The sequence below is a fragment of the Penaeus chinensis genome, chromosome 12 (assembly GCF_019202785.1).
Source record: "Penaeus chinensis breed Huanghai No. 1 chromosome 12, ASM1920278v2, whole genome shotgun sequence".
NCBI classification, from domain to species: Eukaryota; Metazoa; Arthropoda; class Malacostraca; order Decapoda; family Penaeidae; genus Penaeus; species Penaeus chinensis.
The window spans coordinates 7647780-7666046 of NC_061830.1; the positions used below are offsets into that span (position 1 = coordinate 7647780).

The 18267-nt window shown below is 37.1% G+C and overlaps 1 protein-coding gene across 1 annotated transcript in view; it reads right to left on the reverse strand.

The window, feature by feature from the left end:
• Positions 1-552: 552 nt before the first annotated feature.
• Positions 553-18267, reverse strand: part of LOC125031120 (cap-specific mRNA (nucleoside-2'-O-)-methyltransferase 1-like) — a 19192-nt gene continuing 1477 nt past the window's right edge. The window contains exons 2-16 of the mRNA XM_047621634.1: positions 17058-17311; positions 16393-16551; positions 13640-13807; positions 12803-12970; positions 12287-12494; positions 11710-11925; positions 9644-9776; positions 8431-8610; positions 7427-7623; positions 7071-7202; positions 6267-6489; positions 5936-6058; positions 4365-4492; positions 4014-4122; positions 553-3092 (exon numbers count right to left, since the gene is read on the reverse strand). Of these exons, the coding sequence (XP_047477590.1) occupies positions 2966-3092; positions 4014-4122; positions 4365-4492; positions 5936-6058; positions 6267-6489; positions 7071-7202; positions 7427-7623; positions 8431-8610; positions 9644-9776; positions 11710-11925; positions 12287-12494; positions 12803-12970; positions 13640-13807; positions 16393-16551; positions 17058-17311 (2525 nt within the window). The 3' untranslated portion in view covers positions 553-2965. The remainder of the gene's footprint in view (positions 3093-4013; positions 4123-4364; positions 4493-5935; positions 6059-6266; positions 6490-7070; positions 7203-7426; positions 7624-8430; positions 8611-9643; positions 9777-11709; positions 11926-12286; positions 12495-12802; positions 12971-13639; positions 13808-16392; positions 16552-17057; positions 17312-18267) is intronic.

Consider the following 18267-nt stretch of genomic DNA (forward strand, 5'->3'; position numbering starts at 1 on the left):
CTTGATCACCAACTCAGGCTATACGGATACCTGATACGTTTCCCACAGGATGATCCTACCCACCAAGTTGTCTCTGTTCAAGACAACTCTGGGTGGATGAGGCCTGTGGGACGACCTAAGAAGTTATGGCTTGGGCAGATTGCAATTAAAGCATACCACCCCATCTTCTCAGACACCTCCCTTCTTTCCATAGATACCCTCCATTTCCAAAGATAACCTCCATCTATTCACCCTTCACCCACCCCTCACCCTTTTACTAATCTGTACCTTATCCCATCTAACATATTTTGTGATCAGTAAGATGTTTTTCCTTTTTTCAACACAATACTTTACCACATTGCTATATGATGTCTAGCTTTTTTTAATTATTATCATTATCATTATCATTATCATTATTATTATTATTATTATTATTATTATATAACCACTAACATCTTTCCCTTCCCAGATTACCCTTCAATTGTTTCTATGCAGATGAGTAAGATAGTAATAAGACTGGATGGAATTTTTCAGCTCTTGATAATATTCTTGACGACATAGGCATACCAATTAAAATGTACATAGTTTTATTGGCATCGCTGCATTCTATTCTGTTATCATTCATAACAGTTTCCTGGTTATTAAGTACCGGGCATTTATTTCCAAATACTCTAATAAAAAGCTTATTGAAAGTATGATAAGAGGAAAATAAATAAATAAACAAAGATTCCTGGTAAGAAATTTTATGCATCAGTAAGCAGTGCTTTATATCAATACACATGTCTTATATTGTGCTATTTTCACCATAGCACACATCTGTTTGTGTAAAAACTAGCTCCACAATCTTGAAGACTTCCTTTTAAAAAGAAAAAAAAATAAATGTCCAATAATTATTGTATGGTCTAGGTGTAGATATTTTTACCCATAAAAATTTGTACTAATCACCTAGTTAAAAGATTAACATATTTCATCACAGATTATCAAAATAAATGAACATAAATGCCATTCTCTATTATACTGATTGTAGGCACTTTACAACTGGTTAATAAGTTCTTATGTGGAACTTTCTCAACAACTATCAGATATTCACTTACATAAATCTTGAAGAACTTGGAATGCTTTATATGTTCTAAAAAATAATCTTATAATGTCCAATGAAAAGAAATAAAATACTGTGGGGTTTAAACACCATCAACAGTGTAAAATAATTACAATAATAAAATGCAGTAGATCCTCCTTTAACATTCAACCATGTAATACATGTTAGGTATAGTATGACCCCAGTAGTGCAAGCCACTATTCTGTACTGTAGAAGGAAGTGTGAGTGAGTGAGTGAGTGAGTGAGTGAGTGAATGTTTCTTTGTGTGTGCGTGTTTGTGTATGTGCATGTTTATGTGTGTGCATGATTGTGGACACCTGCTTATCATACATTTATTTATTCTAGCCAATCAACAGGATATTTATGTAAACAAATATACTTTTGATACTAATATCAACTCCACCGGATAAAAAAAAAAAAAAAAAAAATACATTTCAATAATTTAAGTAGAAATATCTTTTAAAAATAATGATCACCACAAGTTGTTTACAACAGCTTTCACAACCTTTGTTCACTTGAAGGAACATCTTTGACTTTCCACAAAACTTGCTGGAAGACTTGTGTTAAACTGTAATTATTGGGAAAGCATGACATGCACATACTTTTTCAACACTGCATACGTTTTTTTGTTTTTTTTTTAGGTTTATGAGCTTCCTAAACACTTGCACCATTGATCTTTGAAGCATGCTTGTACCTGGTGCAATGGTTGATCTGGGAAGTATCCAATCTGAATTAGGCATTGCCAATGAAATGTCTTAATTGAGTGGCATAGAAATAAATAATGCAGAGGGTTACCAGTCTACATTACCATGTTATTGGAGGATTTAATGTTTAAAAAAATCAAATTATATAGTAAGAAATGGTAAACAATGCACAAGTTTTTCAAGTTTCACATGTTTTAAGACAAACCAGTTACACAGTACAGTAAACAGAAGTTATTATGTACAGTTGAAACACAACTATCTTTTTTTTTCATGACTATTAAACCTATCAAAACATTAAGATACTCAATGACAATATATGGTTGCTTGGTATGCATGATTAGTTGGAGACTGGGATTCCATTATAGTAATACTTCAAAATATTTGAGTACAATCAGTATCCATGATTTAGTAACTGGATTACTAAACAATATTGTTATGGAACAACAAATTTTCAGTGGCCTTCATAAATCTAAAAGGCATATAAAGATGAAACCTCAGAGTAATCAGTAGTTTACATTCATGCACTACATTATCACTTGATAGTTTTACAAAATAAGATTAATTATTGGTATTGATTCCTGTTGGTGGTCAGGTGATAGAGGTTTGTGTGAACTATAGATAGGCATCTGTTCCACATTTGTATTTTAATTTGCTTTTACTGGCTGTACTACATCAAACATAATACAAGCAGAACATCTTGACAGCATGAAACAATGAAAGAAATTATGTTCACAGACCTGACATAAGCTCAGCCTACATGTGGTAATATATGTAAAGGACTGAAATCTGCCCAAGTTATAACTATACCCAATGAACAGTAATGTCTGCTAAATGTACAGATATCACAGACATGTAAATTATCTCAACCTTTCCATTATGCTGCTGCCAAAATCTGGGATGATAGCTGTGTCTCTGACTGTACATTAATATAACATATCAATCTGCACTCATGAGCTTTTGATATCAAAATCAGACATAAAAACCTAAAACAACATGGAGTACATCCAAAACATTATACCCTACCTACACTTTCTCCATAGAAAAATGGCAAGATACAAATGAAACTTCATCCACTATCTCCTTTTTTGAGTAATCTCTTCACAATTAAATAAGAAATTTCACAGAAACTTCCCACACAAAATTAAAGTACAGGGCTAATTGATTATAAGCTGTGCAAAGGCCTTCAGCGCAGACTGATAAGGTGGGAGAGCAGGTTATCGCGGTGGAGCTTGCCTTTGGCTGATTCATCATCACTGAGAACCTGAACATTGCTGTCCCACCACCATATCAGGCTCCCACTATAGGAAGAACTGTTGGGGGAAAAAAAAACAAAAAAACCTAAGTGATACATCTGTAATGATCTTGAATGTAACAATAATGAATTATTTGTAATAGCAACAATAATTATTAATTTATAATAGTAAAATAATGACAACGTGATATATTATTATTACAAAAAAAATAAAAAAATAAAAAAAGCAAATTTCACAATATGTCAGTTTGATGTAAAAGTACTGTCATGTCAGTCTTTTAAGAGAACTATCTAGGTAACTCAATTACACAACAGCTAGCATATGCCCCAATCCCTTGATTTTTATAGTTTTGTGTGTGTGTGTGTGTGTGTGGGGGGGGGGGGGGCTTAGGAGACGAAGACTGAGGCCCAATGTAGGGGATCAACCCTGCATTGGACCTCAGCCCTTGCTTCAATTAATTTTGAATGGTCTTTACCTCTCCCCCTCTCCTTTTCCTTATCTTTTTCATCCCCTTCTTTTGTCCACTTATCCTAATTGTTAATTCATTTTTACCCTTTTCACCACAATACTTTACCATAGTGCTATCTGATCTTTGAAGCCTGGCACATTTATTTGTTTTAACCATTAACCACCAACTAGCCTGGTAATATCTGTAAGGACATTTCACAAAATAGAACTACACTGAAAAATACATGTTCCCAGTGGTAGTGGCTTAACCCATTCATGACGGGTGTAGAAAACTTAAAAAAAAAAAAAAAAAAAAATCTACGCTCTGGCGAACCACGACAACGAGCCGACTTTGAGCGCATGAATTCAGTATATCAAGCCGAATCACTGCCTTGGAGCGCTTTGGCGCGCCGCCACGGCGGACAGCCGCACGCCACATTTAGACCAGTTTGTTATGACGCCTATAGGCATGACCTGTTGGAAAGGGATTAAGAAAAGAGAACTCCTGCACAAAACTCATAATATGCTTACCTAAATGGTGCGATGAATTCCTGCTGACATTCAAAGGTAGAGTGTCTAGTCATTGTATTAAACCAATACTTCTTGTTTTGACTCTTACTGAACGCCATCATCCAAGGCTCTAAAAGAAAAAGAGAATATTGATAATATTTTCAACATTTTCATTCATAATAAATAAAAAATCTTTGGTATTACTTGATCAGATGATATGGTGGTGGCAAAGTGGTGTGGTGTGTTGACATGATGTGGTAGTGATGAGAGGTATGGTGATGGTGGTGTGATGGTTATGGTGGTGGTCCTGCCACAATGGCAATGACAATGATGACTGATGATCATCATCATTATTAACAGATCAAACCATACCTTTGGTAGATTTGACCAGAAGCAGTGCTGTGGGAATGGTGTAATAAGATTCCCTGTCCGAGTCACCTTCAACTTCCAGGTATACTCTTCTTGGTAGAGATCCTCCTTTCATCAACCTATGGTGCAGTCTGGGGAAAAAAAAAACAGTTGAGAAGATTCAGGAAACTTCATGTAACCAGATAATCACAAACACTTACATACATATGCAGACTTTTAAACAAACATAAAACACATATGTACAAATATATATATATTTTTTAAATCATATTAATAACAAAATCCAGACAATGGAGAGTACTCCCATTTTCTCAGATGATCACATGAAGAATGGTGTTCATATATTTTATCACCAAGCCTCTTTCAACACAAGTCATGAAACATTTTGCAAGTGTGTTATAAGTTTCAAAACATTAAATATTTGAAAAAAGGGAATTTTTGTTACAGAAAAGGGTTAAGGCTCATCTGACAGATGTAGAGCATAACTGTTCATTGTATCTGCCCATCAATCCCTTAGAACATCAAACATTTATCTGCCCCCAACTATAATTAATGCCCAAGTTTCATTACAGCAAATTTTATTTATGAATATTTCAAGAGCTTGAAACATCAAAAATATTAAATACACCACGAAAATATACATTCATCTGGATTTATATATATTAACAGTATAAAGACAACAGAATACCAGGGAATTGTATGATGTTACTTAACAATTAGTGTGGTTTATGGAGGGAGAACAGCAGACATTCACATTCCACTCACAGAAAAAGGCAAGGACATGGAACACATGCTCATATGATTGACTTGTCGAAAGAAAAGCTTCCAAGAGAAATGGGGGTATTGGGATAGTATGATTGGTGTACTTGGAATGAACCTGCCACACAGTGTAAGACTTATTAGTGGACAATACACACACTTCAATTGCAGTGAAAAAAATATGGGCAACCAGCCCATCAGTATTTGAAAGCTGTGCTAGAACGTGGCATATAAGACTATGCAAACAGGATAAAGTATGCCATAATCATCACAAAAAGGACTTGAGGGATAAACAAAATATGTAAATGAATAAAAACTACTGTGTGAATAACCAGTTGGAAATTGCTATCATAGTCATCACAAGCAAAGCAACGAGGAGCATGTCTTCGGGCTGGCGGAAGAAATCATACCTAGGAAACAACTAATTAGGGCTGGGGAAGAATTATCATGAACTCTTCAATAAAATGAGTGGGACTTCATCCTTTTTGCCTGCTTCTTAATCCTTCTCCCTGCATAACATTAAATTAATGAGTTTAACCCAATGGCGACGGGTCACGGCTATCGCCGTCATAACAATACGCCCGAAATGAGGCGTGCGGCTGTCCGCAGCGGCGCCGCGCCAAAATGGCCCGAGGCAATGATTCGGCTTGATGTACCGAATTCACGCGCTCAGAGTCGGCGCGTTGCCGCCGTTCGCCAGAGCGTAGAGTTTTCTTTAATTTTCTATACCCGACGCCATTGGGTTAACTGAATTATCATGAACTGCTTCTTAATCCTTCTACCTGCATAACATTAAATTAATGAGTCTAACTGACCTGGGAGGTGCCAAGACATCCCCAAGATCTTCTAACTTGTACAGCTGTTTACATCTTATGGGTGCCAAGTCTGGTCTGCTTGGTTTATTGAGACCAAGAGCAAATTTTCTTAAGTAGTTGTGTCTGCAGGGTTAAAATAGGGAAAGTCAAAGAAAGAATGAGAGGTAATAGGAAAAAATATAAATGTTCTCTCATGAAAAAGTCAAATGGAATATCTTTTATTTCATTCAAAATATATATAATTAGAATCATTTAAAAAAATGAAAACAGAAAAAGAAGAAATCCCATCAGCAATTCATCTTACCCAATTTAGATTTATCCTCTAACCCACCTTTCAACAATATGTAAGTTTCTGATATCCTTCCCATTGAGGACTATTCCATCTATCAAATGGAATGTCGTTAGTTTGCGCTGTGCTTTGTGTTCTCCTCGGTGTTCCACAACCAATTCAGCATAAACCAGGGTATTGGGTGGGAGTTCCAATTTCGTGTCCACACGCATCCAGGAACTAACTGCCCGACCCTCCCATCTGAATACATTGCTGCCACCAAGTCCTATAGAGGAGATATAAGAACTCTTTTAATCTCTTACTGTATTCTCATCTGGGAGGAACTACAATCTAAGTAGAGAAATTTTTGCCAGGGGTGGAACTGGGGAGAAACTTAGGGAAGGAAATGGTAAAGGAAGTGTAATGCGTACTTATACAGATATATTAACTGACAATATGAAGGCATATGTGAATTAACATTTTATATTTTTTATCTAGTTACTAACAATAACTATACCAATGTAGACTGCAATTTAATAATAGTTTTTTGTTTCAATGAAATATACAAGTCTTTTCATCATCATATTTTTTTTTTTTTTTTTTTTACTGCACTTAAGGATTTTTGTTCTATTAACTGTTTCCATGATTGCCTCTGTGAGAAAGTACAGTGATAAAAATAATTACTAGATTATGAGTTACAATTGCAGATGACTTTGAACACCCTGGAACCACTACCATCAACAATGAGAGAAGCAACAATAATTGAACAGAAAATCAAGCCATATTACTAATACTAAAATAATCAAATTTGTTTAACTAGAAGAAAAGTTATGCTACTGTAGAAAAACATAATATCTCTTTCCTTACCCAGATAAAAGGCTCTATCCTTCCTTCCATCTCGTGGTGAGGCTAGGATCACGCAGCGGTAATCGTAGGGACTTCGGAGTTTCTCCTTAAAGTTGCCCAGTGAGAGTTCTTCAGGTGGATGGCACATGTAATCTGCAATCATTCACATTTTGTAACCTAACTACCAAAGAGCAAACAAGCAATTCTGATTAGTCTTTGACTTTTATAAGGGTAATCTTACTTACAATATAAATCTGTATAATATGAGTTATCAAATAATTTGTATTTTCACTTTACGTATATTCATCAGTGGATCATTTACAATTCAACTATATTCTATAACTTGTAACTATCACACAGTTTAATGCAGCTCTTACCTGGGTTTTCACCTTTCAAGAGTTCCATGAATTTAACCTTGGCCTCAGAACGCTGTGGAGCTGTTCTTGTTCTATCTGGGAGCTGCCAACTTTCCAGACACTGTGAACGAAGCTCTGCTTGTCGCGGTTCAATCAACTGGGTGTCTTGACAATACACTTGTATTTTGCGTAAACTTACTATTTGTCTGAAACCTATGCTGGAAGGATATGAAGAAGTAAGTACTATACATTTGAAAGAACAGCCTAATCTTTCAATACTTTACCTACTTAGACTATTAAACATATTGATAATAAGCATGGCATGCTAAAAATGAAAACAATTTAAGTGTTATGATCAAAGCATTTGATATTAATTTCATGACTATTCCCATATCCATCATGACCTAAAACAAAAGTAACTGTTCATATGGTAAATACAGTTGATATTACACACAATTCAATATATTTCCAAGCTAGATACAATCCTAAAGGATTAAAAAACAAAGTGATTCTTGAGCCTAACCATTTATATTTGCCATATATAAAAATGCCAACAGGACTCAACAAAAAGGATAACTTCCAATTGCTAGTAAGTAAGCAACATAATGAGTTCACTTGTCTCTCGCATGCATTGAAAGTAGGACTGTATGAGGATGGGCAGAGTCAGAACATGTTTGCTTTTGAATGTGTGTATACTTTCCTCAACAAGAAAGACCATAAAAAATGAGATCCTTATGAAATGAGATTATTGTTTGTCAGTTCATCAAAGAGCTTCCTGTAAATAAGAATAACAGCAAATGTAAAGATGATACACATAAAGCAAAATAAAAGATCAATAAATGTCTTCTTGGAATATTTTCTAATGAGAAAAATTTAATGACTTAGCTTGCTCTAGAGGGAATTTAAAGACAAAATAAGATCATAATTGCCTTAAACAATCAGGCTACTACCAAGCTCTGGTACAGTACAGAAAAGAATAACAGAAATGACTTACAGCTACCTCTTCGTGAGTTCAGAATACTTACGTATTATTAGAATTGATCATGTACTCTGTGAAAGCTTCATCATTCTTTAAATGTTCAAGAGGTACTAGCTCCATAACATCAATCCCTGTAGATTTTAGGCCAGCAATTCTTTGGTTCATTTCAAAGAGGTACTCATATACATCTTCTATTCCTTCTCTCTTCCATTTACATATAATATATCTGAAAACACATAAAAGTATTTAATTTTTTTTTTTTCCCAATTATAAATTCATAATTGTGATATTACCATAATGGTACTGCAGTCAATATAAATCTATTTGTGATATCATAGCCAAATGATAAAAAATAACTTTCAAATACTTGATGAATGAAGTGTTCACATAATGTGAAATTAGGAAAACAAAATACTAGATACTATTGAATAGATTGCTTTTTACTGCTTTTCCAAAACATGGTGTACCATAACCTATCTCAGATTATCACAGTGGCCTATGGACTCGAGTACTAATCTAGTGTTCAGGAGTCTGAGCCTGTCTGCTGCCACGAGTGACTGATTAGGACCCCAACTATTCACAAGGGGAGCTGGCAACCAATAGAAAGTAAAAGTCATATTGATGGATCACTCAATGTCGACCCACACTTATTATTATTATTGCTATAACTAATCTCTATCTGGTCTACCTTCTGTTCATCACAGCAACAGTGGTAGTGATCTCACCTATTTAAACCCCCCAAAAGTTTCCTTTCAAATAATATTATCATTACGAACATTTTCATAATTATTTCTATAATGATAATAATAATGAGCCGCATTCATAGCAACAAATATAGAAAAGGTATGAATGAGAATGAATATCTTCACAATACAAGAGATGTATTTAACTGGTTTCGAATATGTCTTCGTCAAAAATAAATGTATTTCTGATGAAGATATATATTCAAAACTGGTTAAATACACCTAATGCATTGTAAAGATATTCATTCTCATTCATTCCTTTTTATACAATTAAAAATAATAATAAAAGCATCAACCCACTGTCACAGGGAAAATACTATGTTCACTGTAGTAATGTTTGTGAAATATCTTAGTACACAGATGGCCCATAAAATTCAGATATCAAACATTCTTTAACAGGAATCTTGTTCATTTGCAATAAGTATCCACACATCAAGTAAGTCTGGTTACTGCTTTTCTGAATCTGACTACCCACTAACATTGTACAATCTACACAAGACAAATCTATTGACTTACCTTTCAGAGTTTGCAGGTCGACTTGTGTTGGGTTTGTGGATGCTGACATATTTAAAACATCGGTACATCAAATATATGAGGCCAGCACTGAATGTTGTAAATATATCGAACAATTTACACACAAAATGCCCATCTGCAAATAAAAAGTTATTATGATGATGAGTAATATATCATGGGAGAGGGAGAGGGAGAGGGAGAGGGAGAGGGAGAGGGAGAGTAATAGGGAGAGGGAGAGTAATAGGGAGAGGGAGAGTAATAGGGAGAGGGAGAGGGAGAAGGAGAAGGAGAAGGAGAAGGAGAAGGAGAAGAGAAGAAGTAGAAAGAGAAGAAGGAGAAGGAGAAGAAGGAGAAGGAGAAGAAGAAGAAGGAGAAGAAGGAGAAGGAGAAGAAGGAGAAGAAGGAGAAGGAGGAGAAGAAGGAGAAGGAGGAGAAGAAGGAGAAGAAGGAGAAGGAGAAGGAGAGGGAGGGGGGAAAGGGGAGATGTAAGGGAATGGGAGGGAGAGGGAAGGGGGCAAGGGGAGGGAGAAGGAGAAGGAGAAGGAGAAGGAGAAGGAGAAGGAGAAAGAGAAGGAGAAGGAGAAGGAGAAAGAAAAAGAGAAGGAGAAGAAGGAGAAGGAGAAGGAGAAGAAGGAAAAGGGGAAGGGGAGGGAGGGGGGGGAAGGGGAGTTGTAAGGAAGTGGGAGGGAGAGGGAAGGGGGCAAGGGGAGGGAGAAGGAGAGGGAGAGGGAGGTAGGATTGGGATTGGGATTGGGATTGGGAGAGGGAGAAGGAGTGGGAGGAGTGGGAGTGGGAGTGGGAGAAGGAGTGGGAGTGGGAGAGGGAGGAGTGGGAGTGGGAGAGGGAAAAGGAGTGAGAGTGAGAGTGAGAGAGAGAGGGAGAGGGAGAGGGAGAGGGAGAAGGAGTGGGAGTGGGAGTGGGAGAGGGCATATAAAGATTTCAACATGTGTAATAAAATAAAAAACATCAAACAATTTATACACAAAATGCCCATCTACAAAAGAAAAGTTATTTTGATGATGAGTAATATATCATGGGAGAGGGAGAGGGAGAGGGAGAGGGAGAGGGAGAGGATGAGGGAGAGGGAGGAGAGGGAGAGGGAGAGGGAGAGGGAGAGGGAGGAGAGGGAGAAGAAGGCAGAGAAGGAGTAGGAGAAGGAGGAGAAGGAGAAAGAGAGGGAGGAAGGAAGGGGGAGGTAAAAACATCTCTCCACACTGTTTACCTATATTACTTAATTTCTAACTGCATCTCACCCAAAAATACCAAAGGTAAAACTCTGGTACTTCATAGCAACACAATAAAATAAAATAAAATAAATAACAAAACTGATGAAAATAAAATACAAACTAATAATTTTTACAACTAATAATTATTTCATAAAAGAAGAACCTAACAAACTATGACTTAGGTTTTTTTTCCATTCACAAACAGTAAGCTACAGCTATTTGAAGTCTGTTAGTAAATCTGCTTATAACTTCCCTAATTCTTGAAAAAAAAAACCTTCAGATGTCTGATTTCCTACAGGCTAGCAAGAAAGTGTGCATTTGAAAATTGTTTCCCTTAACCCATTGGCGACGGTTGTAGAAAACTAAAAAAAAAATCTACGCTCTGGAGAACCATGGCAACGCGCCGACTTTGAGCGCATGAATTCGGTACATCAAGCCGAATCATTGCCTTGGGGCGCTTTGGCGCGCCGCCACGGCGGACAGCCGCACGCCACATTTTGAGCGTATTGTTATGACGCCTATAGGCGTGACCCGTTGGCAATGGGTTAAAAAAACAGTGTGAGTGTATATGTCTGACTGTACACACGTGCACATACACATGCAGGATAATCATGTCTTGCTTTTCTGCCACGTCCATGTAAAAGCTCTTTGGGCTAATTATGCTATCTAAATAACTGTGACAGGAAAAAAAACATTATGAGATATTAAACACACTACTGTGTGCCTGAAATTACCTTGATGTAAAGCTATGCACAAGACCTAAACTTCCTTGTAGGAGTGACACTCAGCCATTTCTATCTCACTGCCGATAGGTTAAAGAAACAGAGGGAACCTTTAACTCACCAGTTCTCACAATGCCCAATGCAACTAGAAATTGACAGAGGTACAGCTGTTTGGACAATATTTCCTGTATGTTTTCCTGGCCCTCCACACTGAAACCTCCATCAGCCATCATGAAGTGGACTCCCTGGCCTCCTGAACTTTTGCGGACAAAATTTACAAAGTTTGTAATGTTGGTTGGCTGAAACACATCTCCATCACCATCTCGACCATTAATACCTAGAAGGAGGAAAGTTATGCCCATTATTGCTGGAGAGAGGAATGTCCAAGCATGAAAATGTATAGGTTTCCTATCCTTAGCATGAATTTCAAAAAGAACGATACTGAGTACTAATATAAGTACGTGGAATTTTCCTGAATATAATCACATATTTGTATCACTGCTCTTTACAGCTTAGTAAATAGTATTGCTGTCACAGATATAAGCACAGATATTACTTTTACTTTTATTTTTTTACCTTACCTACTCTTATCAGCACAAGAAACCGGGATTACTGTTCATGATATATCATACCAGAGAGAAAATTCTAGACTACAGGCACAAATCATATTCACCACACCTGATTGCAAAAGAACTCACCATAATGTGGTTCAAAGAACTCAGCTGGGGCTGCAAAGAAATCATGGAGTTTGAAGTCATTTTCACGTAGGGTAAACCCAAATCCCTTAGCATCACAGAAATTCTCTGAATCTGTTTTTCTTCTCCATAGAACATACTCTGAGAAACCACCTGGGGCAGCACACACATCAGCAAAGTATAGCACCTCATCAGAACCAACTAATGACTCCTGTGTAAAAGATAATATATAAGAAAAAGAAAATTAGTTTATAAACATAAATTATTACAAAAATAAAGGCAGAAATATGACATTAAGGAAGTATTGAAATTATACACAAGAACATTCACTACTTTTAAGATAACATCATTAGATGACATTCAGATATTCACTTTAAACAATGTAAGTTTACAAGATCCTTTTTTTTATACTTTGCCATAAAAAAGTAGCATTGCAAACTACATTTCATAGAGAATCTTTATGAAAAAGCAAAAGAAATTCCATGCAAACTTGAACAAAGAAAAAAGGAAATAGCTTACCCCAGTTTCATCTACAGGCCTTGTGAACATGAAGTCAAACACTGCATCCATATTTGCCATTTTCAAAGCTGCTCTATTTTGGAAGAAAAGTTTTCCCAGGGTCTCAAAAGGATTACTCCTCGATCTGCTTCTCTGTAATTCCCTCGCATCAAGCTGGTCAAATATGGTCTGTTGTGTGGAAAGAGACAAAAATTAACATACAACTGCTTGCAAAGGAACCTATGAAGTGCATATAGGCCATATACCAATATATAATATGCTATAAGAATTGAAGCATGTTAGACAGCAGGTGTATCCTGATAGCCATTTATCAAAATTACAAAAAAATAGAGTGTAATACTATTTGACTGCTGATGGCCCAATATAATTAAGAAAGTTGACAAAATTTGTAAATACAAAAAGAAAATTTATAAATGTGTAAAGAAAATTACAAAAAAGACTACAGTGGACAATGTACTCTGAACTACTAGATTAAAGGATCCTTTTTCTTCCAAATAGGGGTTGGTGTTGGGGGTCTTACATACATGTGGGCTTTATAGCTAGGACATCAACAGTGGCATTAACAAAAACTGATGTCTCTTAACCCAATGGCGACGGGTCACGCCTATAGGCGTCATAACAATACGCTCGAAATGTGGCATGTGGCTGTCCGCTGCGGCGGCACGCCAAAGCGCCCCGAGGCAATGATTCGGCTCGATGTACCGAATTCACGCGCTCAAAGTCGGCGCATTGCCGTGGTTCGCCAGAGCGTAGAGTTTTTTTTAGTTTTCTATACCCGTCGCCAATGGCTAAATCAACAGCATGTAGATAACATGAATATAAAAGCACTAAACTCACCTTTGCTCTTAAAATTCCTTCCAAAACCTCTGGGCTACAGAATTCCGTCTCATCAGTTATTGTTAATTTCTCCTTTCCTTCCCTCGACCATGACTCGAGAGTGTCCAGGTCAGGCACATCTTCAGGGCAGTGGGGTAACCACTGCACTTCCTCATTTACTTCAACATACTAGAAACAAAATTTTTAAAAATCCATAGATAATAATTTGTATATCATAATGTAGGAGTGTCTCATGAAGACACTTGCTGAATCACACCTGTTTTTAGGATTAGCAAGACAAAAGACATACAGCCCCCACTCCCAATTATGTAACTACCCTGTTGGGTAACATCAGGTCATCATTACTAATGGTAAAACTCAATTGTCAATGGACACTGTAGAAACTAGGCTATGTATTCTGCTGTCCCACATGAAAAACCACATTCCTTTCCCAAGGAGGCCTTTTTACGATGTTAAATAACAAGGTGTGTAAAGTAATCAGGGATGTCTCTGGCAGGAGAACAAAGTGAGTGTTTGTGCTGCGACCTAGTGTTGTGTTCATGTGCTGATGTATAGGGTTGTGTTTATGTGCTGATATATTGTGCTGTGTTCATGTGCTGTTGTGTTGTGTTGTAACTGTGACCTGAGAACTGTGTTATTGGCCATTGCTGTTCTCATGACCATCAAACATCAGACTAGTGATTGCCCATCATTTCATCAGCCGGAGCTGGAGGATCGTCAGAAGCAGTTGCCCAGCACCCCCAAATCCAGTGCAAGACAGGTTTGATAGCTACCTCTACATCTCCCTCAATGCAAGTGAAGGAGTGAAGGCTGCCCAGTTACCCAACAGCAATCTCTCTCAAGCAATAGCGCTGCCCCAGCCTCAGCTTCATCTGCCACCCCACACCCTTGCAGGTACGTGAACCAACTCTCTGACATCAAACTGTTCCATCCTGGACAGAGAACTCACCACGACGCTGCACCAATGCACAGGATTGCTAGTGATGTGAGTATGACTGCCGTTGGGGAAGGCGCCCTGAAGGTCCCTCACAGCCTTTTGGTCACCTGTTGGTTGCCGCAGGATAGTGTAAAAGCAACGATGGCCTGGACATTCAGATGACAATGATCAACGACCCAAGAACAACAACAAGTGTGGACCCTGGAGTAATGAAGAACACGTGCTGAAGCCCAGGACATCAGATCCTGGTGCAGTGTCAAATCCCAGGAGTGCAGGCCCTGGCCCTCCCTAGGATAACATATCCTCAATGCAGCAGGTCTTACAGAAGCCGTGTTGCCCTGCCTTGGTACCCAGCAGGGAGAGAAATTATGACCTCTCCTGCAGCAGTGGAAGGCCCTCTGGACATGAAGTGATGGTGCCCATCCACATGATGCCTTTCAGGAGGTGCCTCCACCATGAACAGCTGCTACCAGAACCATGAAGACTACCCAGTTGCAGGTCAGGACCAGTGAGCTCCTGAGGGTGAGTCTGGGAAGTAAGCTTGTTGAGGATTGTTTGGGCCGCTGTGGTGCAGGTCCCGAATGATGGTCACAAAGGAGATGAATCCTTCCTGAGCACAGCAGACATGGGAATTGCTGCTAAGTGCACCAAGTGATCTGCAGGAGGACATGATCCACAGAAAGTGCGCAACAACGAAATGGAGATGCACAGTAGTTGTGTTATGAAGACTGGCAAACTATGTTTATTATGTCTAGTTTTTATTTTTATTTTTTTTTTATGATCAAGTTGTTATATGTACGTAATGGATGTGATACCTTCAGGGAGGAGGAAGGTCCCCTAGCACTTTGAGTTTCCTGCCCAGGGGAGGATTGTAGGAGTGTCTCATGAAGGTGAATCACACCTGGTCTTAGGATTAGCAAGACAAACTGAGAGCCCCCCCCCCCCAATTGTGTAACTATCTTGTCGGGTCATGTCAGGTTTTAGGATTAGCAAGACGATCGACTGAAAGCCCCCACCCCCAATTGTGTAACTTTCTTGTCAGGTCTTCATTACTGTCACTACAGTAACCCAATTGTCAATGGACACTAGAAACTAGGCTAGGTGTTTCCCCAGAGGGAAAACTACATTCCTTTCCCAAGGAGGCAGATGTATAGTGTTGTGTTTATTTGCTGATATATTGTGCTGTGTTCATGTGCTGTTGTGTTGTATTGTACTTGTAACCAGTGAATAAACATAAGATCAGACCATACTACCATCATTAAGAGTTTACCTGGAACCTTGCCTTCAGCAGAGGTTCACTACAATAAATTCATATTTTTTTGTGCAGTATTATAATTATTATGTGCATTGTAAGACCAGCAATGAAATTACATGTAATCCAGCACTTAACTGTATTCACAGCACTGTTCTCCATCCCAACCAATACAATTTCTATTTTGTTTGACAATATGTATGTGTGCATATGAAATAAAGGTATGATGTAACAAGGATTAAACAAATTTACATTTACTTTCTTTGAAAAGCATATTAAATTCCATTTCTGAATGATAATATTTCTTTCTTTTACATATTAGTGTGCTGCCTACTTGTAAATTAATGGGATAACTTGGAACACTATGATGCTGTGGAAAAGGATTAACGAAATATGTTTGCATATTTGTTAATAAATAAAACTGAAGCTCTCCCCTCATAAGGTAATAACAAGCAAAGCTAAATCGATTTTAAAAGTCTTTCAATCCACTTACACATGACCATTATTCCCAACATCTGAAAAAAAAGAAAAGAATGTGAAGGTGGAAAAATATTAACTGCTTACCTCTTCACTACTGTCCCACTCTTGGTTATCCTGCGCCTCAAGCCCTTCTATACGAAGACCCAGACCTCGGCGTCCTCTCTGTGTGCTGGCCTGAACTGGAGCCACAAGACCTTGCCCGTATTTACCCAAGCCTTTGCCTTCCTCATAACCCATGTTTTTCTGAAATAAGATTCAAGGATTAAATAACGACAGCATTCTGAAATCTAATAAAAAAGGAAAAAAAGAAGACGACAAAGCAAGACAGAAAAGAAAGAAAAAAAGAAAAGAAAAAAAAAATATATATATATATAAATATAAATAAATAAATATATATATAGATTATATATCTGTGTCTATCTCTGTCTATCTATCTATCTATCTATCTACATCTATCTACATCTATATCTACATCCATATCTATATCTACATCCATATCTATATCTACATCCATATCTATATCTACATCCATATCTATATCTACATCTACATCTATATCTACATCTACATCTATATCTATCTATCTATATCTATCTATATGTATCTATATCTATCTATATCTATCTATCTATCTATATCTATTTCAATCTCTATCTCTATATTACTATTACACTTATGCTTATACAAATTCATAAACCATGCACAGACACAAAACAACAATCAAGAAAGGCAAATTTGCTGTGTCTCACCATTATCCTTTGGGCAAAAGCACTGTAGTTGCTATTGGTTGGCGCACTGCTTGTGGTGGAGGTCTGTGACTTGGTGACATTAGCATTATTCCAGTCATTCTCATCACTCTCACTATCATCATCATCATCATCATCTTCTTCCTCTTCTTCTTCTTCTTCCTCTTCTTCTCCTCTCTCCTCATTATCTGTGCTTTCCAGACGTCTCTTCTTCATCCCAAAACCAGCATAACTCTGGGTCTCTTCTTCCGAGTCATCTGGATGTAAAATACATTATATTTATATTACCTAAATTATTATTATATAATTATATCTAAATTATTATTATATTATTATATCTAAATTATTATTATCATATTATTTATGATAATATTTTATGGAAAATAAACCACACAATCTATTTACAAGTTACTGATTACACTGTCATTTTAAAACAAAAGTGTAATATTGCTTTTAAATACTAGACTGTTTCAAAAATTGTGAATCTATAAATCAGTTACTGACCGCTATATAATTAAGGTTAATCATTAAGCACTGAACACTCTAAAAAATAAAATTACATAATCAGAACATAACAAAAATTATTAAGCAATCAGTAGACAATACATCAACAAGATATGACCCTACTGAGGCTACAACTGGATCACACCTCACACTTGGATTACACTATCCACTGAAACTTTACTAAAGGCAACCAAATTTTTTTTTTTAATTATAGTTATTGGCATCAAATTTCCTATCAATGTATGAACATAACAGCATACACCCTTATTTCTAATCTTTTCTACCTTTCTGGCTTCCAAATTCACATTCTGAGCAAGATTTTGACCTGCAGTCATTTACTGACAATACAGCTAACATGAGTATAGATCTTTCAGTTTAATTAAGTAATCTGTTTCTGATGGATTCACAAAAAAAAACATGCCTAATTGACAAATCCAGCTCTGTTTACACTGTTTTGATTATTTTACTACACTCCTTCCTTATATATTGATATACATCTTAGTTCATTGATGCTACAGCCTTTACATAAGTACTTAGAAGCTTCCATTTTCATTTTATAAAGTTTGTATCAACTGTTTGTTTGGCATTCCTCATATTTTTATTGTTATACATCCTTGAGAGTTAACCCATAGAACAGGGCTACTCAACTGGTGGCCTGCAGTCTGCATCCAGGCATTCTGAGTATTGTAGTGGAACTTCAGGCTCCAGG